Source organism: Panicum hallii, chromosome 5, assembly GCF_002211085.1.
Source record: "Panicum hallii strain FIL2 chromosome 5, PHallii_v3.1, whole genome shotgun sequence".
Lineage (NCBI taxonomy): Eukaryota > Viridiplantae > Streptophyta > Magnoliopsida > Poales > Poaceae > Panicum > Panicum hallii.
This window is the reverse complement of record NC_038046.1, coordinates 7,810,812-7,836,428: the sequence shown is the minus strand read 5'-3', so window position 1 is coordinate 7,836,428 and position 25,617 is coordinate 7,810,812. Positions and strand designations below refer to the sequence as shown.

General features: G+C 53.4%; 2 protein-coding genes and 1 pseudogene across 3 annotated transcripts; 1 reads left to right on the top strand and 2 right to left on the bottom strand.

Moving 5' to 3' along the window:
* Positions 1 to 3,672: 3,672 nt before the first annotated feature.
* LOC112892346 lies at positions 3,673 to 4,539 on the bottom strand (annotated as a pseudogene).
* Positions 4,540 to 15,703: 11,164 nt separating this feature from the next.
* LOC112894773 (probable indole-3-acetic acid-amido synthetase GH3.1) lies at positions 15,704 to 18,133 on the top strand. Its single transcript, XM_025962580.1, has 3 exons — positions 15,704 to 16,155; positions 16,249 to 17,147; positions 17,242 to 18,133. The coding sequence occupies exons 1-3, from the start codon at positions 15,824 to 15,826 to the stop codon at positions 17,850 to 17,852; spliced, it is 1,842 nt and encodes a 613-aa protein (XP_025818365.1). The 5' UTR covers positions 15,704 to 15,823; the 3' UTR covers positions 17,853 to 18,133.
* Positions 18,134 to 23,144: 5,011 nt separating this feature from the next.
* Positions 23,145 to 24,012, bottom strand: LOC112895425. Of its 2 annotated transcripts, XM_025963377.1 has the most exons (2): positions 23,366 to 24,012; positions 23,145 to 23,204 (listed from the first exon to the last, which is right to left on the bottom strand). In XM_025963377.1, the coding sequence occupies exons 1-2, from the start codon at positions 24,008 to 24,010 to the stop codon at positions 23,187 to 23,189; spliced, it is 663 nt and encodes a 220-aa protein (XP_025819162.1). In that variant the 5' UTR covers positions 24,011 to 24,012; the 3' UTR covers positions 23,145 to 23,186. The 2 variants fall into 2 exon arrangements, with proteins under 2 accessions (XP_025819162.1, XP_025819161.1); XM_025963376.1 differs by lacking the exon at positions 23,145 to 23,204 and having other exon boundaries at positions 23,281 to 24,012.
* Positions 24,013 to 25,617: the final 1,605 nt, after the last annotated feature.

Sequence of the window (25,617 nt, the reverse complement as noted above, 5' to 3'; positions counted from 1 at the left end):
GCGTCTCTCATGGGTAAACCCCGGAGACGGAATCGCGGCGGAGGACGATGGAGCAATCGCTCACGGGCTCGGGGCATGCCGGCATGGCATCGATCGGGCCGGTGACGTAACGCCGACGTCGACCGCACTCGTGGGCGCGCGGGGCCAGCCTCGGCGCACGCGTGCCCCCGCGCCCCGCGCATACCTGGACGCGGGCCCGACCAGATTCCGGGTGCCGTCAAGGCCTGGGCGGCCTGCTGGGCGCTGGCCAGTGGCCAGCCAGCCTCTCGCGGCCGCGCACAGGTCCCTCACGAAAGCGACGGCGCATACGCGGCCACCGCCGTCCGGGTCCGGCCGTCCTCCCGCCGGCCTCGCCCTAACAACGTGGTGGAAGCAGACGCGCCGGGTGAGCGCGCGTACGACGGCTTCCGGCACCCGCGGGCCGCGCCGCGCCGCGCGTCCTCTCCGGCCGCCCCCGTGCTACGCGTCAATGCCTATGCAGCGGCAATGCCAATTGCCATGGCCGCCCATTATGTCTTGCCAGAATGCCAGGGCAGGCATCTTTCCTCTGCTGGGGAGGTCTGCGGCCAAGAAAGTCCCCCACGATAGATACTCCCCCAAAACTGCAAGTCACGCCACCGGCCGCCGCCGCCGCTGAATCTGAAAAATATGCTTTTGTGCCTGATTCAGTTCACGACCATCAGTCATTCAGCTGTGTTCTCCCCCACCCACATGGCTTTTTCTCCCTAGCCACCATCATTGCCTCGAGAAGATGCTCAACGCTGCGCGGCCGTGCACGTGTACCGTACCACGCCTAGCCGCGAGAGTGGCAGGGCTAGCGCTGCGTGCGCCTCCGGACACGCGTGCCGGTACGGTTGACCATGTTTCCCATAAGCATGCGTGCCTTGACGCCTGAGTACTCTGCAGCGGTCGATCAGCGAGTCCCTACAGAATAAGGGCGGATGGATTGGTTCGGTTGAGTTCCCTAAACCGGAGTGGATCTAACGAACTCGTCCAACTGCAGACACCCGTCTCTCGCCATAAACTATACGATTAGAAGCAAAAGCAACTAGTACCAGCTGCAGCAAGCAGCATCTCAGTGAGCCAGTGCAGAGCCAAGCGAACCCAGCTGCCAAAGAGAGCAGACGAGACGCCACCGAACCTCTCCTTTCCGGGCCGGCTTCCATCAGCCGGCGACACGAGCACCCCCATCCGGCTTAGGCTTTCGCAGAAACCCCGCCGCGCGCGAGATCACATCGTTGTCAGGGAAGACAAAAGGAGGCCGCGGCGTCCAAATCTCCTCCCCGCTGCCGCGCGCAACGGACAAGCGCGGTGGTTAGCAGAGCAGGGGGCGGGACGCGCGCGCGCGCGGCAACTACCGCGGCGCCACCTGCCGCCGCCGCCCCAGCAGAGCCAGCGCGCCGCGGCAGAGCCCGGGTTCGGGCGCGGAATCCCGGCCGGAGCTGTGGCTTCCTGGCTCTAGATGACACGGGGCCCGGAAGCGTACGCACGTATGCCCCGGATCATCGCGATCGCGTTGGGGAAAGGGGTCACTTGCTTAGGGTGTTGGTTACGACCTGACGCCGTTGGAGCCTCCAGCCGAATCGCTTTCCGAAGCTCGCCGGCGTCACGGCGAGACCCTATCCTGTCGAGCTGCCGGTTGACGGTGTCGTCGTCGACAGGAACGATACAAACAGGTCTTCGTCTCTGACGCAATCACTCGTTCGAGGCTATTTTCTATTGCCGGTCGAAGCGCTCGGATTATCCCTGCGACGGCGCCGTCTGCCGTCGCCGGCCACCCGAAAGGCGTGCGGCCGGGTCGTCCGGTTCCGGTGAACCGATGCCAGTTCTGCTCCGCGTAGGATATTTTTTATCTCCTGCAAAGGGTGCTAGCTAACCGCAGCTGATGTTGACCGGCTGCGCCTCGCGATGTCAACGTAAAGGCAGGTCAACAAGGGCCGTCTCGAGGGAAGCGAAGAAGATCTCAGCTGATACTTGTTCCAGAACCACGTCGCTTGCTTTGGGGGTATTGGCGCAGGTGGCCCTGCCCCGGCGTCTGGAAGGGGCGTTGACCTGCCCGCTCAATCTTCGGTTGGTCTGTTCTTCCCTTGATTGATGCGGCGGCGAGGTTCTGATCTCCCAGGGCATGTAAAACGGACGGACCTGCTGCGTCAGAGGGTCGCGTCGACCCTAGTCAACGCCAGAGGTTAGTGGCGTCTCGTGTTGCAGGTGGCATTTTTGGCAAAATCCGGAGAAATATTCGCCCACGTGACGCCGCTTGACTTCCCACCTAACGAGCGGCTGCGTCGAGTCTGCAGTGCACGGATTTGACGAGGAGGAAGATTTGCGCGGTGGGCTTGCGGGCCGTGTGGCTTAAGTGCGCGTTTGGTTCGCTGGTGAGGTGAGCCTAGCTCGCATCTACCAGCCAGGCTGTTCAGGATCAGGCTAGGGGCATGCAATGCCCCCTTGTTTGGTTGACTGCATGATATGAGACTAGATGCAAAGAGCATTTATTTGGTTGGCTGGATGATCTACTCCGTGCACAGGAGAGAAATAAACACATTTATTTGGTTAGCTGCATCCAAAAGAGTTTGAATACCCCAAGGCTGAGCTTGGTGAGGTTACCAACTCAGTTTTTCTACGTTCCAAGACCTCACACAACATAGATAAAAAAAAAAGAACTAGTATGGTAATAATCTGAACTAAGATGATAATAACTAAGTAAGATGGTGACATCTTTGGATGAGAGGGAAATTATCTTTTCGTGTGCATTGCCTTGTAGTCTTTTGGCTCTTCTTTTTTATCACTTCATGACCATGGCACTTGTGGTAAGCAGCAGAAGCTTCACCCTCTATCTTGTAACCTTGGTAACAAGCTCCTTCGAAACCATTGATCTATGCATGGCATTCTTCCCATGTGGCAAAAACTCCAATTTTGCATCCACAGTAAACAATAAAGCAAGTTATATTTAATTGCCTAAATATTTAAAATGATACAATGAAAACAAATAAGTGATAGCAGGTACGAAAGCAAATGTGAAAAAATTAGCAGCTATGAATGTAAAGGCATCACTGGCTATGGAGTTGTGCTTAGCAGGTACCACAATAGTAGGTATGAAAACAAACTAAGAGGTATGAATGTAAATGCATCATTAGCAATGGAGTTGTGCTCAACAGGTAAGAAAACAACAGGTATGAAAATATCATCATAGACAATAGAATTGTGCTCAACAACATGTAAGAAGATAAAAATAGCAAAGGCACAAGATAAACGGTCATGAAATAAAATCATGGTTATAGCTGCAACTATGATCAAGTGTCCATCACATCATAGATAATGTAACTGACTGATCAAATATATCATCACAGAGCTAATGCATGTTCTAATGGCACTTGGCACTAGGGCCACTATTAGAACCACCTAGCCATGAGTTAACTGACCTACCAAACCAAAACAAATGGAGCTCAGTGTTGCTAGCTCCAATTAGCTCTGTCCTGCACAAAAGGCACCAACTGCACAAAAGGAGTAAGCTGCAAGATAGCAGCTTCCCTTGACAAAAGAAGGATCAGTGAGTAAGCATGTGAGCATGTCTACATGTAGTAGTGCTTGGCAAGCCAAGTCCTGAGCCAGAGGACACGGTGTGGATCAGTCATCTTCACAAAGGTTCAGAGCCTCCTCATCGAAACCAGGCATCTATATCACTGCACCATAGAGCTCAGGATGAATCACCTCAACTTTAGTCTCACGAATAGCAGCTGCAACATCCTTCACTGCATCAGTCATGTTGGACATGTTGGACAGGACCACAGTGTCCTCGTTGAGGACACACCTCCTCCTCTTGTTGCTAGGGCCAGAACCACTAATGGCATCTTTCCCATCCTTAGATGGCTCACCCTATATCTTACCAACATCATCTATGCCCTTGATAGTCTTCTCCTCATCATATGGTTCAGCCTTCACTAAGCTAACAATACAGTCAGAGGGTGAGCCTAAAGCCTCATTGGAACCCATAGTATACTTGCCAGTGGCCAGTCCTATTCCAAATATGGTCATCATCTGTTTGTAGTTCTCTATGGGCTTGTTTAAGAGCTCAACATCCTTAGGGTGTGCCTAATCCTCATTGGCACAAGTTAGTAACATATCACAAGAGTCAGCAAAGCATGGTGACAACATATAATAAGAAAAGAACCATCTAAACAATTCGCATACCTTGATGTGCCCCTTGTAATGCTCATCCTCAAGGCTGATCATGCACAGGTCCTCATCAAAGTTGGCACCACTCAACTTCCTTAGCTTGGACACCCTCATCCACCTCTGTCTCTACTTGCGTAAGTGGTTGTACACCTGAGTTCCAGTGATTTCATTGCCAGTGAACTCATGAAGAGCCTTGGCAACTTGGTTCAGGTGCACTTTCTTAAAACCTTTGTCAGTTCTAACCCCTGTGGAGATCAGCTGGCACATACGGCGAAGGACAAAGGAAGACATGGCACTGGTCCAGCTCATTGTACCCCTAGCACGCTGCTCAGAACTAGACTGCACTTCCTGGGACACTTGCACCATTTCCTCAGTCATCCTCTAGTTTTGTAGCCAACCATTGCCTCAGTGAAAAATAAAGTATATGCATGCTAATCAAATCATAAGTCTATTGCCTCAAATAAAGAGCAGAAGGGAGAAAACATCATTGCTCAATTCCATTGCCTCAGTACAAGATAGTCAAACCATCATCGCACAAGTCCATAGCCTCAGTTAACAATAAAAAAATATCATCATTGCACAAGCCCATAGTCTCAGTTAACAATAAAAAGAAATAAATCATCATGGCACAAGCCCATAGTCTCAATATAATTATTAATAACAATATGAAAGTGTCATTGCACATGTCCATAGCTTGATAATATTCATAATACAGATGAGGAGGTACACCATCATGCCATCATTGCACAGGTAACACAAAATACTGGCACAAATAACCAGAATAAAATACTAAATATGGGAGTTACCCCTATTGTTCCACATAAGGTTAGCGATCTCATCCCTTTTATTACCCCAAGCAACATTGTCCACCACAGGAATAGAATCAGAAGGTGGGCTACTACTATCCCAGATTGATTCATCAGGAAACACTTCATCTTGATCCTGGCCGACAATCCAATTATGAAGAATGCAACATGCAAAAACTAATTTGACTTGTGTCTTGCAAGGATGATATGGCTTGTTATCTAGAATATGAAATCGATTCTTTAAAGCCCCAAATGCCCTCTCAACAGTTACCCTTAAACTTGAATGTCCCAAGTTGAAAAACTCTCTAGCATTAGTTGGGTAATTTCTTCCACCATAGTCTTTCAAATGGTTTCTAATGGCTCTGTAAGGAGGGAGAATCCAAGACGACATGCATACCCGGCATCGACTAGGATATATGTGAATTTCATATCAAAGTCTACTGCAGCAAGCACATTTTGGGTAGAATAGTGCTTCCTACCCCTAAATGCTGCAGCAATCTTTGTGGGAACTCTAGCATGCACATGAGTTCCATCTATTGCAACAATGGAGTCCTACATTGTCCAACAGTCATTCACATTATATGTTTTATAGAAATAAATGAAACTAATGCAAGTTCAACTTTGATGGTTGAACATGCATTAGTTGGCAATTGAATCATCCATATTGCTCGAGATTTCAGGTTGCCTTCTCTATCCGCCACGAACACCCCACGAATCGAGCCAAATCTGCGCACAAAAAGAAGAGGAAGAGGGAAGAAGTCACGGGATGAATTAATTCAGCATCATAATCTTGCATAAGATGAGAAGGTGGAGGGGAGGGAATCACCTGCTAGCACCACGAGTGGAAGGCCGGACGGGAGGAGCCCAGAGCGGGGAGAGAGAGGAACAGGCGAGCCAGTCTGCGGAGAAACGGATTTCGTTTTCTTTTTCCGGCAGCCAGGCTTGGCGGGCCTTTTGCACGCGACGGGTCTGGCACAGCACCGCATACAGGCAATCAAACACCGTGAAACGGCATCCCACGAGCCAGACCGGGCCTAATGCAGCGAACCAAACGCGCCCTAAGCTGGTAGGTAGAGAGGCGGACCTTGTACAGAGACGTACGCGCGCGATGCGCGTCATCAGCATGGGCCGCTCCCGGTGGGGTGCTGAGTTGGGCCCTATTGGAATTGGCCGTGGGCTATCCCACGCTTCAGGTCCAGAGCCCCCCACTCGAGTTTCTTCGAGATTATGGGCCGAAATATCATGGACTGCATTCGAGATTATTAGCAATTGCAAGCATAAAAAGACCTACTTTTCTGCACCGTGGGTGCACGTCTCACGCACCCACGCCGCACGGCCGCACGATGGTACGGGCCACCGAACCCACCAGCAAACCGCGACCGACCGGCCGGCCGTGACGGCGCACACGCGGCGGCCATGAGCCCGTGTCCTCTGCTGCGAGAGACCGAGACTGCGCAGGTCCGGTGTGCCCCTACCTCCGAGTTTAGTTTCCCTCGCTGAAATCTCTGAACCCCAGCAGCTCTCTCGGTCGCCTCGTGCATGATGGCATCATGCCCTGCCTTTCTACAATCTTATCCGCAGCTCGTGTTCGGGAACACGAGCACGCGACTCATCCACAACTCGTGCTGCCTTTTCGGGTCTGCCCCGTCACGACGTGACCCCAAAGTGTGGCAGTGGCAGCAGGTCGGTTACGTACAGCGCGCACCGCACTTGGACCTGGGTGCTTGCTCGCGCACAGGAGTCGCCGCCCGGGCGGACGTGTGTAGTGTGTTGCGTTGGCCGGGCGGGGCCGGGCATGGTGTGCGAGCTTGCCAATGCCAATATGCCATGCAGAGGTGACCTCTGAGAAAAGGGACGGTGCTGCTCTTTTGGCGCATGCAACCTTTCCGTTGATGGCGCCATGTTTTGCCCGGCTTTATCCAGGGCTACTGTTACATCTGTGGCTACATGGGGACACTTGCATTTTACTGTACGCGTTTTTTTAGATAATGGAATAGTTCATTTTACTGTGCGTGTTCATGGATAAGATTATCCGTGGTCAGTTGGTCACCTAGTTGGAGCCCATTTCAGATCTCTCCCCTCTTTATTCGGAAAGACCATGATCACCTAGTTGGAGCCCGAAAGGTGTTTTTCAGTTCAGAGATGACCTAAACCCTGGACTTGATCATGGTTGGAACGGCCCAGGTACGCGACAGCCTTTCTTTGTAGTTAGCCTCGAAACGTATAGACTTCTTCCTTTCAAAAAAAAAGGTATAGACTCCTACCAAAATATTTAGTATTTTGAAGAAAAATGCTTTCGGTTAAGATGTACATGGTCTGGCTTTTGACCTTCAGCATCCATATATTTTTCAAGGAAATATTAGACACCCAACCTGCCGCGTATAAGCATAAGCAGAGAGTTGTCAGATCAGCTGTGACTTGCGAGCAAGCTTTAATCATAGACCATCCCTTTTTTTTACTTGTGCGTGCATGCGATGGCCATGACTTCAAAAACCCACTAGCAAGGCAGAAAGCCATGCTGTTCGCCATCGTGCGTTCCAAGGCCTCAACTGCAGTAAGCAGTAGCTACACCAATTTTGACTCCCTGAAAGTGCAGGGTGCAGGCGTCTCCGGCCACTTGCAATCAGCTGGGTAATGCATTGGTAGCAAGGCCTGTTGACCTTTCGATGGCATCTACCCCGTACAGACGACAGTTGCTGGTAGCACATTGGCTGATGGATCGGCATTGGCTCATATAATCCGTGCATCCTAAGGTGACGTGAACTGTAGGTGTCTGCAGAGCATAGGAGTACATGTCCATGTTCATATAAATCAGGCAGACAGGAACAGGATATGGCTATGACTAGCATGCACACACAAGTCAAACGCGTTGCTGCTGTGCCTATGGCCCAGGTAGGCTTTCCTATGATATGGCCTAATCAACAGCAAACCTAAGCTAGCCGCATGCCCAGTACAATGCTGTCCATGTTCCTCTCGTTGCTGTTGGTCTTACCATCACACAGTCGGGGAGCTGTTCCAAGTGCTCCGTTTTAGAGCCCGTTTGGTGTGGTTTCACTGGCTTCAGCTCCTGCTGACATATGCACACTGTAGCGGTATTGTGCGTCACTGCAGCAAGAAGCTTATTTTCTTTTTCCAGCCCAAAATAAACTAGAAAATAGGAGAAGCCGGTGGAGCGCTCCTTCGGTTCCGGCTGCTGCATGCTGCACTAGTGAAGTGGAGAAACCGGAGCCGGGCGGAGCCGCACCAAACGGGGCCTTAATGGCGTTCCACTAGCCAGTGGTTGCTTGGGCGGCCCTCCACAGCAGTGGCACTGACAGTGCTCGTTACCTGTTCCCAGATTCAGCTATTCTGCAGGAATGTTGAATTGAATCCTTACGCGTCTACTCAGTGGAGTGTTTTTCCAAGTTCGTAAGCACATCCGAGTAGCCGTTTTCGGATGCGTTGATGAGACGGAGGAACGACAAATTAAAAGACCATTTGCAAGTATAACGGACGTGCACAATAATGGGAAGTTCGTTACTTGGATGAGCCTGCTCCCGGCCTCATCATGAGAATGCAATGGCTGCAAAACCTGTCGGTCGGCGGCCCGAAATCCGCACGACACGAGCATAATGCGCGCGTAATGCGACGTCCGCGTCGTACGCGAGGGGGATGGATCCCGTTGACAGAGCCGCGCGCCGGCCTAGCTGCGTGGAAACCACACCGGGCGCCGGCGAGCGTACACGGACTGTGTGCACCGTACGCGCACGAACCGACGCTGCCTTCCCCCCGTCAGCCGATGGACCTGACCTCCTCCTCGCGGCCCCCGCGAGGGCGACCCTGCTGGTGGACGGCCCGGGCAGGCCGGCGCAAGGCCATGCGCCGCGACGACGACGCGTCGGCCGGGGTCGCCGTCGCGGGCATTGTCCTAGCGTCAAGGCCACTGGCGCTCCCACGCTCGCTGATGTCCGGTGACGGGACAGCCAGCGACGGGACACGGCACGAAGCCCAGCGGTCGCGGTCGGCAGTGGCGACGGTGTGCGAGGGCGAGCCCGGCCAAAACCCCCTGCGCGCGCGCACGGTGGATCTGCCGCGCGACGGGCGCGGCCCGGCCGGCCGCCCCCGCGAGGCCGGACCCCGAGAGGGACCGGGCGGCCGTACGCATGCCCCGACATTCTCCTTGTAGCCCCCCTGTAGGCCGTGGACCGCGCGGGTGGCATAGGCTGGGGGTGGCGACCGCTCGGCCGGCCGCGGGACGGGGATGGGACAGGGCGGCGGGCCGCGTCGCGGAGTTATTGCCGTGACGGGGCCTGGGGGAGCCGCGTGGAGCCCGCGACGGGCGCGCACGGCCCTCGGCCACGGGAATTCCGCGCGCCGACGGGGCCCGGGCGGCAACCCGGGCATGTCGCGCGCTCGACAGCGCCCGGCCGCCGACGGGCGGCGTGGTCTGGCGCGGCCTTCGCGGGGGCCTGCCCGGCCCTCCGGCTGCTGCATTATTGGGGCGCGTCGCGCGCGCACCCGATCGCGACGCGAGCTGATGGTTCACGCTGAGTGCGATCAGACCGCTTGCTTTATCATCGCAAGCGAGCTATGCATTCTCAGGCCGCTACGGCGCTACCGATGGATCGCGCCTCGTGATCACGCACGCGTTGGGCCTAAATCTTTCGGTTTTTATGACAATCGATCCGCTCGCTAGCCAGCCGCCCAAGCAAGCACATCAGGCTGCGTAGGGCCCTGCTGCTGCCGTCGTCTCACGAGCCGCGACAAAGGACGCACAAGATCTTGAGATTCCACGCGGTGGCATCCTCCGGATAAAGACGTGTTTTTCGCTTGCCACAGTGGCGATCCCGATCGGACCACGCATGGGGGGAACAGTACTACAGTAGCTGACGAGCAATCTCGCAGCAACAACCGGCACGGGACACACTGTGCCCATCCATGTACAGAGGGGATAAACGCAGCAGCACCCGCTGCTGGTGAGCAGCCGCCACGGACGACGCGCTCGCTCGATCGACGTGCCTGGTTCAGAGCCATGCGTGAAGATCCAGGGCGCGCCGAGAGGTGACACGTGCCTGCCCAAATAAGATCCTGGATATATATATATATATAGATATAGATATATTGGTAAAACCTTTGAGATATATATATATATATATATATATATATATATATATATATATATATATGTATATGTATACCCCCAAGAGCCAGCTATTAACCTATATACTACGAATAATCCGACCGAACGATGCCACATGTGATCTGTTCGCCGGCAGTATGAGAAAGAAACATCTCGTCAATTCGCAGCTCTCCTGTCAGGAACACGCAACAACTTCTTCAGATTGGACGTATATTAATTTGTATTGTAGAAGCCTATAAGCAAGAGTACAGATGACGACAGAAATGATGGGTTTCTTGGCTGCTGCTTATCATGGAAACTTTGCTTGCTGGACTGAAAGCCTGACTACTAGCTTTATCGTTTAGGATGAACGACATGGCCGCATGGCTCCGATTGCACTCGCCAAGGGCCGCGCCTGCCTTTCCTTTCAGGGGAACGGGGAGACCTGCTAATCAGAAATAATGAACATTAATATAGTTGCAATCCTTGGGGATTAGCTGTGAGATAAATTAGTTGCGAAATAGATCCGGTCGGTAAAGATGAAAAATTAGGACGTTCGTCCTCTTCGATCGTGAGGAATGTGACGTAGCTATTATGATCACAAGCTGAAACAAGCAATAATTCACCTGTTATACTGTTGCAGTACAAAAAAAAATTAACTTAAGCAGTACAAAAATTTCTCCGCCGGATTCTGAATGATCACAATCTGCAAGCTACTTCTCACAGTCTGTAAAGCTGAAACAAACCATGACACATGAGCGAGTTGCTTGCAGTGCTTCCTTTTAGATGCCAGCGTGCGTACGGCGAGGGAGACAGATCCTGAGTTGATTATTAGTGACTCTAAAGTCTAAACGGCTTGTTTATTATTCTACATGGCACTGCAGGCGCACGCAAAAGCTGTCAGCAACGAGGAGCTTCTCGCTAGTGCGAAAGAGCAGAAGCAGGCAGGTTTCGGAATCCGAAAAGCTGCCTCTTCCGGCGTGTGTACTGGTACCACACTACAGTCCTTGCGAAAAGGGAGCGAAGATCATGTAGGGAAGACGCAAAACTAGTAGACGGGGAAAAGATACAGTTGAATGGTGCAGTGCCTCCAAAAGTTGTCCTGATAATGTATAGTCAACTCCTGCTTGTGCGGCTTTTGACGGGCGCTAAACTAAACGCCTCTCGTGAAATGGATCCTCCAATCACTGAGCACCTCCGGGTCTGCAGGCTCCAGGTCCTGGGGTGCTCGTGCGCACATGATCGTGGTCCATGGATGCCCACGCTCATGCAGATGCTCACTCTGGAGTCAGGACCGTGCAGATAAAACAGCACTGGGAACTCTTGAGGTTACTGCTACTACTATCTTCGAGGAACACCGAGTTGCATGCCTCTTCCAGGGGGCAACAAAGCAAGACAACCTAATAATTCTTGTTCGAAAGTCTCCAGATGGTTGTTCAAAAATCAATACGCCGAATATACGCTAAACCTCCAGTGATCTACTGTACGTGATCTATCGACGGAGCAGGTTCGACACAGAGACAGCGTCCGGTTTGCTACCAAAGCCGACACGTACGCGCCGCTCGGTCCCTTTCGTCCTGATCCGTGCGCTTCAAGCCGGTGCTTTCCGTTCCGTGCGGTACCTGTGTCCGGTCACGCTCTGTCAGCTCTGATGACCCGCACCGTCACGATGAACAGCTCCGACGAGACAGAGCTTCGCAGTGATCCGTCAGAAAGGAACAGGGTAGCGACGGCGCACAATTTCGTACCGATACAGCTCGATGGAAGCATCAGTGCGATTAAGCAGAGGACGGCCATCACCTTTTGTTTTCACCAGGAAAAGCCAGCTTCGTGTGCTCTCTCCATATCCGGATCCCAGGGCGCGCTCTTTGCCGACACAACGAAGACCGTTCCGTGCTCCAGGCACGGGTCACCCTCGGGTTTCTGTTTCTGGCAGGTATCCGCGCCACTACTACGCATGAGATGCAGCCGTTTTCCAGGTCGGGCTGCGAAGGGTCCGATCAATAATCGGTGCCTGCCGCCGCCTCCGATCCCGCCCTGAAGTCGGACTTGTGCCTTCAATCATGGGGTCCAAATCCATATCCATCTCGTGCGCTGCTCTGCTCCCAATTATAGGGCGCAGGAAGAACGGCGCCATGATTCCTGCTCCTGTAGCAGTGACTCCGTTCCGTTCCTCCCTCATGATTGCAGGCACCACCCCTGCCGGCCGGCTGGCGGCTACTGTGCGCGTGTTCCATTCCTCTCGTGTGATGACTGACGAGACTGACCAAGTGGCCGGGCGGCGAGTGCTATCGTAGCGCATGGCGAACTACTCCAGTGAACTCACCTTACTTGGGGATGACATCGACGCTACTGGGATCTGATCGGTAAGGGTGACCATCCCCGTTGTGGAGCACTAGCGCTGCTCCTCCGGCGAGGCAGGGATCGGCCTAACCCTGAATGCGTCGCTGCACCAGGCTGTCTGTCTAGTCACGAACTTTCGATGGACAGTGCCACTAGCTCCGTTATGGCAAGCCAGCACAGGCTCTTTCGGAGCCGTCCCGGCCTGCCTGCGCACTCGCGTCGCGAGGCCACAGCTAGCTAGCTAGCAGCTGGTGCCCGCCCGTCGACAACCTCCTCAGCGACGACAGCGACACCGAGCTCGATCGCGCGCGCATCGCCGTACCACGTCGATCGCTGGCGACGCCGAGCCGGCCGGGGGCAGACGGCGACCGCACGGGCAAAGAAGCCCGACGCCCCTTTTCCGGGTGACCTCGATCGGTTCGCCGTGCCCGGCCGGCTCGCTCCTCTTTCTCCGTTCGGGGCCGGCACCGCGACACGGTAGGCCGCCGGCGCGACGCGCGCGGCGCCGCGCAGCCCGGGCCCCGGGCGACACACGCCTACCCCGGCCGGCCGGCGTACTCGCTCGATCGAGTCGGGTGGGAGGACGAGTCGAATTCGAATCCCACCCGGCCTGTCCCCGGGGGGCGTCGTCGTGCGGCAGGGGCACGTGAGCTGCCCGACCCGAAGTGGCAGCGCGCGCCCGCGCGCTTTGGGTATACTGTGCCGTCGCTCTCCGCGCAACGCCTTTGGCCTTTGCTTCGGCGCGAGAGAAAGGCAGGCGACCGTGTGTGCCATGCAATGCAAACGCTTTGCAGGTTCTGACTGGCCGTGGCCCTAGCATCGATCCGATTCTGTTACGTGTAGTCTCCACTTTCCAGTTAGCTAGCTGCTTGACGAGAGCTTTGGGCAGGCGCATGTTCGGTCGCGTCGTGCATCTGCCCGTCTTTCTTGATCTACTAATTGCAGGACACGCAGGACCATCGATGCATCTGTTTGCACGTCTGCATGCCGAAGAATTTATTTGCAAACGTAATATTGCCAAATGACTTGTAGCTTAGTCCAATCTCGACAGTTTTTTCTTCCATCTATTCTTTCTGAAGTTATTAAGTTGCAGTTCCCTTATCCTTCAGCACTCCCTCACGTGAAGCTTGACATAAGAAATTCATGCTTCAACAATCAGTGCTCCCCTCACATGGAGACTTCCTTGCCATATTGAATTGCACGCACCAATGACACCAAAAAGTTTAAAGTGATGAAAAAAGCTCAGGTCTTGTTTAGCTTGAGCTTCGACTTGTCTTATAGGCCATTTTTCAACTATCCATTTACCCCGTGTATAAAAATCTATATAAACTTGTTCCGATTAGTTGTTGCATCTTATGATAACCAGGGAGGATCAAATAGCCAAATAGGTCTCGGTCAATTCACTTAGCAGACATGGCAGGAGTTGGTTCCATTAAATTTCAGTTATCTTTAAGGCACTTGTAGTATTTTTTGATGAAACAGGCCCTTGTAGTATGATTAGGCATCCTTAGCAATAGCATAAATTTAATCTTTGAGATGGAGACAACAAGGAGCCCAACACACAAGAATATCTTTGCTCTTGGTTCTTACCCGGCGTGCCTTGGGTTTCCATTGGCTGTTTGATCCGGCTGTCTCCTAGTCCGGGCACATCTTGGACGAACATGATGTGCAAAGTTTAATTTCCCCTAATGATTACCTTTACCCTCACACGTCACTGCTTGACCAAATCGAAATGGGAGATTACAGATGGCCAAGGAGTAGTGGGCACTAAATCAAAAGGCGATCAGATCGCAGCGCACGGCACGATGGGGGGCGACAGCACAGGCCAGGGCGTCGAAGGGAAGGCGCCGGGGGACGATGCAGATGCCGGCCTTTCTGCGAGCACGCAAGCCATGGAAGCAACTCGTCGCCCGCGCGCCGTGTCGGCCGCGCGGTGCCGGCGTACGGGCGCGCACGGGGAGCCCTTCGAGGCGCCCTTGCTTGCTTGCTCAAGCTCGTCGGTTGCTGTTGCTGCGTGCTGCAAGTAGCTAGTAGCTCCCATGGGCCCTGGCAGTACTCTTGCTGGTCAAGTACAATATTTCTTGGGGGAAGAGGTGGAGATCCCGATGCTAGGTGAACTGTTGCTGAATCCTATAGAAAACTCCGCACTTTTTGTTACGGCTGGAGGAAGCAAGAAAGGCAGATTGACCTTCACCTTCTTTATGGTACAGTAGTACTCACTGAACACTGAAGAAGTAAGTCGGCAAACGACCTTGTGTTTTCTTTACCTAGCATCATCACATTGTCAAGGTTCATCGAGGAAGCACACAATTTCATCGGCCAAAAAAGGAAAAAAAGAAAGGCGCGGCTGAAATTAAAGCGCGTTACCTCAAATACTACTCCCTCCAGTGAAAGATAGTGTTATTGATGAACGGAATTTTATTTTGGAGAGCGCCTCCGTACCCAAGGCTACACACTGTTCTGTGATCATCAGTATCAGGGGTGAAACTAGAGCTGAATCGAGGGGGTGCACCTTTTCATAGCTTTGCTGCTAGCCCTCTAATTGGTAAGGTGGAAACTTGATGATGCCGCACTCACTGAAATCTATACAGCTTCGCCCCTGATCAGTATTATACTATGTGCATATTGATAAGGAATTATGTTTTTTCATCGTTTGAAAAATAAAATTTCTAATTGGTGGATTTCACTTTTGTTTTCTGAATTTGCCTGCCCAGTTCATTAGCGTTTTCCCTTAAAAATGCAATTTAAACTAAAAATTGAATGGTTAAAACTAGCAAATTGTCCAGTCATGGAGCAGCTTGTTTATTTCGCAAAAAAAAAAGAAATTGAACAGTTTGTTTAGAAAAAATCATGCATGTTTTTGGAAGTTTATAAGGGCATGTTTGATTCCACTCTAGATTTGTGAAAATAGCTTATACTATCTTAGGTTGAGCCAAACCAGCAGATTGTGCAAACCAGAATATTCTAGACTACACGAATTTTATTGCAAGTCTAGAAAGTTCAGATAAAAAAATATTATACCTATATTAAAAGAACTTAGCAAGGAGAACTACGTATATAAAACTACAAGTGAATCCAAACAGACATTCCCACAAAACAGCATTGCAATTATGCTCGCTACAAGTCCAGTATCAGGAGTCAGCACTAGTCAGTAGTACCAACTGATGAGTGGGGCCAGCAGGCGACCTACTAACAGTAATTTGACTGCACTGCCCCTATCCTCTCTCTATATAAGCCCCGCACAACAACATTTCTCCCGCACACAAACACACGCCCACACTGCCTGCCCAGTGCTTAAGCTAAGCACCAAATCACACGCCTCGTGTCGACCAGCGAGCACCAGGGCAGGCACGAACTGCGCTAGCTAGCAAGCACACACGCACGCCGTACGCACTGCAGTGCCATGCCGGAAGCACCGACCACCAAGACAACCCCGCCGGCCTGCGGCTTCGCCCCCGGGGCGCACCGCGAGGCGCTCGAGTTCATCGAGCATGTCACGGTGAACGCCGGGCAGGTGCAGCGGCGCGTCCTCGCCGAGATACTGGCGCAGAACGCGCCGGCCGAGTACCTGCGCCGGCACGGCGTCTCCGGGACCGCGGACGACGCCGTCGAAGCCTTCCGCCGTCTCGTCCCGCTCGTCACCTACGAGGGCCTCCAGCCGGACATACTCCGCATTGCCAACGGCGATACCTCGCCGATCCTCTCCGGCAAACCCATCTCCGAGTTCCTCACAAGGTACGCATCACACGATCGAAGCTGCTGCGCTCTCAAAATTTGGCGGACATGGAAACGGGGTCTGACGTTCTGGCAATTCATGGTGTGCACCAGCTCTGGCACGTCCGGAGGGGAGAGGAAGCTGATGCCGACCATCGCCGACGAGCTGGACAGGAGGTCGCTGTTGTATAGTCTGCAGATGCCGGTGATGGGCCAGTCGGTGCCCGGGCTCGACAAGGGCAAGTCCATGTACCTGCTGTTCGTAAAGGCGGAGTCGCGCACGCCGGGCGGGCTCGCGGCGCGGCCGGTTCTGACGAGCTACTACCGGAGCCGGCAGTTCCTGGAGCGGCCGCATGACCCCTACACCGACTACACGAGCCCCAACGAGGCGATCCTGTGCGTGGACTCGTACCAGAGCATGTACGCGCAGCTGCTATGCGGCCTCGTCCACCGCGCCGACGTGCTGCGGGTGGGTGCCGTGTTCGCCTCGGGCTTCCTCCGCGCCATCCGCTTCCTCGAGAAGCACTGGCCGCGCCTGTGCCGCGACATCCGCGCGGGCGTCCTCGACCCGGAGATCACTGACCGCGCCGTGCGCGACGCCGTCGGGAGGGTGCTGCGCGCCGACCCGGCGCTCGCCGACCAGATCGAGGCCGAGTGCGGGAAGGCGTCGTGGGAGGGCATCATCCGGCGCCTGTGGCCCCGCACCAAGTACATCGACGTGATCGTGACCGGTGCCATGTCGCAGTACATCCCGACGCTGGAGTTCTACGGCGGCGGCCTGCCGCTCGCGTGCACCATGTACGCCTCCTCCGAGTGCTACTTCGGCCTCAACCTGAAGCCCATGTGCAAGCCGAGCGACGTCGCCTACACGCTCATCCCCACCATGTGCTACTTCGAGTTCCTTCCTCTCCGCTGCAGCAACGCCAAGGCCGAGCCGAGTCACCGCGACCTGGTCGACCTCGTCGATGTGAAGCTTGGACACGAGTACGAGCTCGTGGTCACCACATACTCCGGTATTTCTCGGGACATAGCTTGGATGATCCAGCTATCTAACTGTAAATCGTTTAGTAATATAAGAGTAACATTATTTTTCTGTGATGGTGACAGGTTTGTGTCGGTATCGCGTGGGCGATGTGCTGCGGGTGGCGGGGTTCAAGAACGAGGCGCCGATGTTCAGCTTCGTCCGGCGGCAGAACGTGGCGCTGAGCATCGATTCCGACAAGACCGACGAGACGGAGCTGCACGCGGCGGTGAGCGGCGCGGTGCAGCACCTGGCGCCGTTCGGCGCGTCGCTGGTGGAGTACACCAGCTACGCGGACGCGGCAGCCATCCCGGGCCACTACGTGCTGTTCTGGGAGCTGCGCGCGGGCAGCACGGCCGTGCCGGCGTCCGTGTTCGAGGACTGCTGCCTGTCGGTGGAGGAGGCCCTGAACAGCGTGTACCGGCAGTGCCGGGCCTGCGACAGGTCCATCGGCCCCCTCGAGATACGCGTCGTCTCCGAGGGCACCTTCGACAAGCTCATGGACTACGCCATTAGCCGCGGCGCGTCCATCAACCAGTACAAGGCGCCGCGGTGCGTGCGCCCCGGCCCGGTGGTGGAGCTGCTCGACGCGAGGGTGCAGGGCAAGTACTTCAGCCCCAAGTGCCCCAAGTGGAGTCCCGGGAACAAGCAATGGAACAACGCCAGGGAGGTGATCGCCAACGGGGACGCCGCCTGAATCCTGATGATAGATCGTGGCACGATCTGAATTTTCAGAGGCAGCGAGAGGATTAGCTATATGGAATGATGATGACCTAGATATCTAAGATCATTTGATTTTTGGTTCCTTTCTCTTCATCTTTGTAATATGTCTCGTGTTCCTTCAGCTCGTGTATTTTGCTATGCACTCAGTGCATGTCAATTACATATACTAAATTATTACTCTGGTAGTAACATAGAGATCGGAATGGACTTTTATGTGTCAAATTGAACTATGAGGATTAATCTCCAGTAATTTTAATTCCCTGTAAGATTTATACATTTATCTCGAGAAGGCATGGATTTATAAATTCATGCAAATGAATTCAAGTCTGTTGCAGCGGCCACTACCATTGTTTGATCCCAGGGAACATGGTCATGGAAATGGCATTGATGTACAGAAGGGGATTCATATATTCTAAGCGCACCACCAGGAGGACAGGACATTTTCTAATCAGACTTGTAGTAGGCCTAATTCCTGGGAGTGTATAGTTTTCAAGTGACTAAAAAAACACTAGCTCTTAGTTACTTTTTTAATCATGCAATAAGCATCTGACAGCTCTCATAATTGATACTCCAGGTTTAAGCTACATATAGATATGGCTTCAGGTGCCTGAAAGATAAAAGGAACTGAAAAGTGGAAGAGTTGTTAATTCTTAAGTAGTACTGTCGATCAGTAGGACACCATCTGCAGCTCGTAAGTACCTAGTAAGTGGCTAGAATGAAGGATGGTGCAATAACTCCTTCCCTAAGCATAAAATAATAGTTAAGCTTAAGATCAACTCTAAAGTTAGTAATAAGTCAAAATGATAAGTATTTCCGTATGTTTCATTCACCATGCTCGCCCACATATGTCTTTTAGCTGCTTTATTGCAAGTGTAGAAAAAAGGTACAAGTAATATAATGCTATATTTCGATGCATGGCAGATAAATCCAATTGTTAAATACTAGTACTGCATATACTTGCATACAAATTAAACAAATAGTCCCGTTCTCTTTTAATTTAGATGGACGGACTGATACATACAATGGGGCATTGCTCCTTGTGTTAACTGCTATTATCTTCAGGACGCCAGAGCTAGGGCTAGACCCGCTCTTTGTTTTCGCAGCGCCTGTCCCGCCACAAGACACTGAAAAGAGTACCCAACAAAGCAGCCCAAGAGCAACTTTTATTTTGCTCCAGCGGACTGCCCATCTCAGGCAGACCGAACACGAGACACGGCATAATAGTAGGAACGCTTTTTCCCTGCAAAAACTTTTGGTGGAAATATTTAAGTGTACATGATCCATTCCTTCATCTTGCACGCCTGCGTTGCCTACAATTATGCATAGAGTATACTCCCCATAAAAAAAATCTTTACGAAGAAAGGTTTATTTTAAGATAAAACCTTGTTCCGCCATAAGTAAAACGGCGTTGAGTGGGAACGAGAGAAGTGATTAAAAACGGAGCCATTATATGCTCTCAACCTCATGAAAGATCAGCTTGGTCGTTGGGTGCGCCATTCGCCATTGATGTTGTTCTGCGATTGCTCTTGCTCCCCCTTTGAATCTTCTTTGCCTGGCCATCTGCGTCCATCGGCAGGCCGCTCAAACGACTAGAGGTATCAGCAACCAAGCGCAGTCGATACTCGACGTAGCACCGGGCCTCCGAGAAATGACAGCGATCGAGCACGGGAACAGATCCTGACGAAGAGTCCGACCGTGACCTCGTCCTCCAGCACCCTAGCGTAGTAGCGTAGCTCGCCGCTGTCCCTTGTTCGAGAGAGCACCGCGCCGCTTCAGATGCGGACGTGGGCTAGCAGCTGGGAATCTTCCGCGGGGGCGTGGCCGCGAGACGACTAGGCCTTCTTTTTTTTTTTTGAACGTGGGGGGACGACGAGGCCTTCGCCCCGCACGAAATGCATGCCGTGCGAAGAGTGCAAAGGCCACAAGCGTGCTCCACACGCGCAGCGGCAAACAAAATCCTACAGATCTCGATGGCCAGAGGGCGTACGGTCACTCCGGCGAGCCGGCGATCGGAGGATGGAGAGCGGCAAGCACGGGCGGGCGGCAGGGGCAAGAAGGCAGGCAAAGCCAGAGGCGTCGCGTGCAGCGGGAACAGGCGGGCGAGCTGACCGCGCGCGCACCGTACCACCAGCCGGAACCGCACGAGGCGGTAGCAAGCGAACAGAGCAGAAAAGCTGGTGCGGCCATGTGGCCGGCACGGTACAGAGCGGACAGCGCGGGGCACCCCCGGCGCGGTGGCGCGCCTTGGCGGTTGCGGGAATCTCCGGCTCCGGGCGTGCGCGGCTGCTGCTGGAACGGGGCTGGCATGGGGGGTGCGCCCTGTCGTGTGCCGGGCGGGGGGGACCGGGGGCCGAGCGTGGCCAAGCCAAACGCCCGCCCCCGTGTTGAGAGGGTACTGTACCGCGCGGACCCAGCGCGCTCCGTGCCGAGCCTGCTGCTCCTGTGCACTGGCCGTGCAGCTGCCTGCCGTGCCTATCATTGCTGGCTCATCATCCGGACGGACTCCCTCGTCGTCAGACCGTTTGACCCGGTCGTCGTCGGGTCCGGTCCCGTCAGCACAACACGTAGCCCAAGCCCGGCTGGTCTGGTCAACAACCAATCAAACCCATACGGTCTTGCGCTGAGTCAGATCACTGTTAGCTGCCATGGCTCACCCCACTGTACATTGCTCCGCTGCAACAAAAAAAAATCTTAACAAGCTGGGGTCTTGATAAAAGATCCTGCTATAGAATAAGCTTATAAGCGTCAGTAGTTGGGGTTGGGTGGGTGTTAAAAGAAGCCGGGCACACGTGCAGCCGGGGGGACATGTAGGCCGGCCGCGCCCGCCCCATGCCACCGGGTTAATGCAGGGGACGGTGGCGACGAGCCGGTGACGGGGGCCAGCCTGGTGGTGGCTGGTGCCCGTCTTGTCGCTGCCCGGCAGCCCCCCACCCCTCGACGTGGCTCGCTCCGCTGCCGGCCCATGACCCCGTGGCCACACCCCCCACGCGCGCCGTCGTCGCTGGCCGGAGGAAACGCGCCGCGTGCGCGCGTTCCCGGCTGGCTCCTCCCGGCCGCGGCCATTGATGGCCTGCCCCCATGCTGCCTCCTGCGCGCCATTGATGGCCGGCCCGGGCTACCAAAGGCATGTTACGACGCCGGATCGGTGAACAGGGGGGCAGGAAGTCAGAGCGCCATTGAATCCCTTGTCTGGTAACGTCTGTTGCCACTCCGGCCAGCCACCCCGGCCGATCCGGCCGGGGAGGGGAGGAGGGGCCCGTTTGATTCCCAGACCCAGCAAGTACGCGCCAAAAAGGCTTCCCTTTCTTCCTCCTCGCTCGCGATGGGGCGATCTAGTTGGACTGATAAATGGGCGGGGAAATCTGGTTGCCCCATTACTCCGCGCACAGCTAGCGATGGCTGACGAAGATGAGTCCGGCGGAGCCCGTAGAGTCGCCAGGCGGGGGCATGCCATTGCCTGCCGCTGTGCGCGGACCGCGACGGGGCGACGTGGCTCAAGGCTTTTCCGAGCCCCCGGCATCGCTGGTGCGCTGCATCTGCCCGCCCGGGAGACGGCGACGAGGCCGGGGACATTCCCATCTACCGGCGGGGCCGGCCTCCATCTGGTCGCTATCCTACCGCACGCACGCAGATGCGATGCCGGCGCGGTGTCTGGCCTCAACCATCCGCACGCTCCCGATCCAACTGTCGGGATCGGCCGCTGCTGTTTCGTGAGGCGCATGTGCACGAGGGCAAACAGTGGACTCGCTGGTTGTTGCGAGAAATGTCTAGCTCTTTCTCCCAAGAAGAAAGGACGGAACCCTTTTTTGCTGCACCGCCAATGTGTTTTTCTTGTGCCGAGCATCTTGTTTTTCTCAGAGCCCACCTGGGACTCGTGTGTGTGTGTGTGTTCTCTAGCCTTCTAGGCCTTTAGGCCCAATGTTGGACGTTTGGCTGTCACTTTCAACATGGGCTAGCAAGAGAAAAGACCATAACCTAGAGAGACAACACAACCTTACCGTGAAACCGATCCTCAAAGTTCTTTGCAAATTCAAACAAAATTAAAGTGGATAGAACATGCAAGAACATATATGCATGCAAAAAATAAACTTTACACAAGGTGAAACAAAAAAAAAGAGTGACGAGTGTTGGGTGTGTTGCAGGGTCTGTCTGAACTGTGTTTGTGGGGTGTTGCTGTATCTCTCCCTTTTGCGTTCGGGAACTTCTCATGTATTGTGACCTTTACTGCGGGCTGGCTCCTACCTGGGAGTCCTCGGTTTGGGCCTGTCCCAGTCTTCTTCTAGCTTGAAAGTCAGGTTAGAGGTTCTAGGCTCAGTCCCCTCCCTTCTCAGTTCTCTCCCGTCTGGGTCTGTTTCTGTTATTACCTAACTCTGTAATTCCGTTTGTCTTGGAGTGGAATTGGGGATGAGCCTCGTTTCGAAAAAAAAGGTGAAACAAAAAAAAGAGAAATTAGCTTTGCATGTACTCACTTTTTTCTGCATGTCTATGTTTTTTTTCAAGCTCAAATTATACATACACGATAGATGATTCCATGATCTATCCATTCATATTTTGGTTAGGAATTTTTATGCAATTTAGTACACCACCGCCTTTTCTACAACTTGGGCACTGTTAACAACCTAAGCAGACAATTTTATGAACGAACCTTATATAGGAGTATAACGCGAGTCACTAGAGGCTGCATGACCTGTATGCTCTTATTGGTTCTTGAAGTTCATGGCTAGCACTAAAATTGAGATATTTTCTGTAAGCCTTTCATGAAGTATACAATGACCGGAAAACAAGCATCCAATGCAGGACAGTCACCCAAATGTAAAGTAAAACAAAGTTTTTGCAGTTGAGTTGATCAGACCGATCCAAGATTCCAAGTTACCAAAGGTTAACAGGAAATATACGAGTTACGGGGTCACAATTTTTCAAGTTTTAACCCATCCTTTCATTCATGAAACTAGCTACCAAGCTCTGCCAAGATTTCTTTTTTTTTGAAAGACCCTGTCAAGATTTCTCAAAGGATAAAACCATAGTAAAAGCATGGCACATAAACTAGACGACTGTTGTACCCCATGTAGCGTAATAAAAATATTTAACAAAAAGGAAATCAAGAGAAGAGTGGGATTCTGACTTCTGACTTGGTCATGGCCTCTCTGCTTTTAGCGTTCAATGGTTAATTTTAAAGACTGCAGTGCTCACTAGGAGTTGGAGATTTTTGTTATTGTTTTACGTCTTTTGTGTTTGTACTGTACAAATTCGTACCATGTCTGAATACTCCCAACCATACAACATAAGACTAACTCTGGCAAGAACCTGCTCACAAACCTGAAAGAAACTACAATGCTGAACTTTAATCACGAACGCTAAGATTGAAATTAAAATTAAGAAAATAGAACAATAATATGGACAGTGGAATCAATGAGTGTTAGTTTTGGTTCTGTTCCTTCTCAAAATGATGACGTTCACAAGGGAGCCATCCAGCGTCGCATTCCTCACCTCCACGACGCGGGACTTCCTGAAGAGGCGAGCGACGGTGGAGAAACCGAAGCGGCGGTCGAGGGCGATCACGATCGCGCCACCGCGTCGGACGGTGCGCTCGACCTCCGCAGCGAACCGGGACGGAAAGAGCGCGCCGGTGACCGCGCCCGGATCGTCGGAGAGCACAACGTCGAAGGCGCCGTCGAAGAATGGGAGGTTGTGCGCGTCTGCCCGGCGCACGAGGGGCGGGAAGTCGACGAGATCGACGCCCGTGACGTCCCCTACGCCGGCCGCGTGGATCGCGTCCACGGCCTGCCCCGCGCCTGCGGCGACGCAGAGGACGCGTGAGGAATCGCCGAGGAAGCGCAGCCGGCGGAGCGGGGCGAAAGCAGCCGCGGAGAGGGCCGCGCCGCGGCGGCTCCAGCGCGGGGACGCCCGGAACCTGGCGAGGCGGAGGTCGGAGTCCACGACGCGGCGGGATGCGGCGTCGCAGGAGGTGCGCGGGAAAGGCGCCAGAGACAGGGACGCGTATGTGGACGGGCCACCGCCTCCGGCGAGGCAGGAGGAGAACGAGTGGCGGAACAGTTGCAGCAGCGCGGCAGTGGCGACGGCCGCCAGGGCGATCGACACGCGGTTCAGCAGCCGCCGGACGTGCCCGTCCATTGCTCGCGGCATCGGGTGGTTAGAAGTTGTGCTGGGCTAGGTTGTGCTATAGATCGTCGGCCTGGAAAGCTGTGCCGCATCGTGATTTCTATCTATCTTGTTCCGGGCTTCCGGCCCGGCTGTGCCGCATCGTGCAGTTGGCGGTGGTGGAGGCGCTAATCTTCGCCCTGCCGATTCGTCGCGGAAGTTTTTTTTTTTTTTTTTGCGTGCGGCTTGCTCGATTGCTTTTATTTATCGCGGCCCACAGTTTCGGCCCAAAGCTTCGCGTGCGGCCTATTTCTTTCCCTTCTCCCATTTTTATGTTCTAGGGCGACAATGTTGTTTCTTTTCTATTAAACAAATTTATTTATTTAGAGGCAAAAAATTTATTTTTATCGAAATTTATTATGTTCTAAGTTAATAACTTTTTGTTCCACAACAACATAGTTGATTTGTTTCTATTAAACAATTATTTTTACCAAACAAATTTTATGTTCTAAACCATATTTTGGGAAACAAACTCAGTTTTTTCCAAGTAAACATTTTTTATGTTCCACGTTGTTTCATTTCTATTAAACAATTTCATTCATTTTTTTTGTTTAGAGGCAACAATTTTTATTTTTTATCAAAATTTATTTTGTTTCCAAGTATTAAAAATTAGCATCTGATTCATCCTTCTATTTTGTACTTTTGTGGGATAACCCTTTTAACCCGTGAATGAATGGTTCTTTCTTGTGTACCAGTCTTTTTATTTTTATTTTTGCAGAACCTACCATGGATTTATTTTTTGATTTTGTTTGTTCTGAGTTCGTTTGTCCAGTTCAGCAATCAGCAGCTAACAATGCGCGTGGATCGCGCAGCGCGGGAACAAACTGTCAGGTCTTCAAAATCTTGTCTTCAGTTCTTCACAGCTTTGGAGGAGCTAGCGAGGTAGCTAGCTAGGCAGTGCTCAACTGTGCATGCACGGCTTGTCATCAGCGGCCTTTGGGCGGATCGGATGCAGCGTGCAATTCGGACGGTCGAGGTGAGATGATCTTCACGTGCTCGAGAAACGAATTGGGCCTCGTCAAATTACGGCCCAGAAATTAATTAGCGCCTGCGATGGATCATATCGCAGTCACGCGGCTTACCTCTAATGCGATGGCAGGCGGCGGCGTCGGGCAAGTGGGCTTGCGGGCCGTCAGAATTGGGGCTTCTGATGGCAACTCATGGGCTGGTTATCGAAAGAAACAAAACGTTTCGGTTGGTTTCGTGGGCCTCATGGGTTGTACCCACGACGCGGGCGGCAGCATCGGCGCATCGCCGAACCCCCCGCTTCCTCTTTCCGGCTCGTCTCGCCGCCGCCGCCAACCTCACCAGCCGTACGTTTCGCCCCCATAGCCATGGTCTCCCCCGCGGCCTACTCCCGCGCTCGCCGCCTCTTCAGCGTCTTCTCCTCAACCACTCCACGGGCTCAAGCACTCAAGCCTGCTCCCGAGCCCGCGCTCGCGCCCGCACCGGGCCAGACTGCGGCAGATGGCGAGGTGGATGCGAAACCCCACGCCGGCCGCAACCGCGGGAAGAGCATTGGCAAAATCCTACGGGTGATCTCCGAGGAGCGCGATCCGGACAAGCTGGTGTCCCAGTTC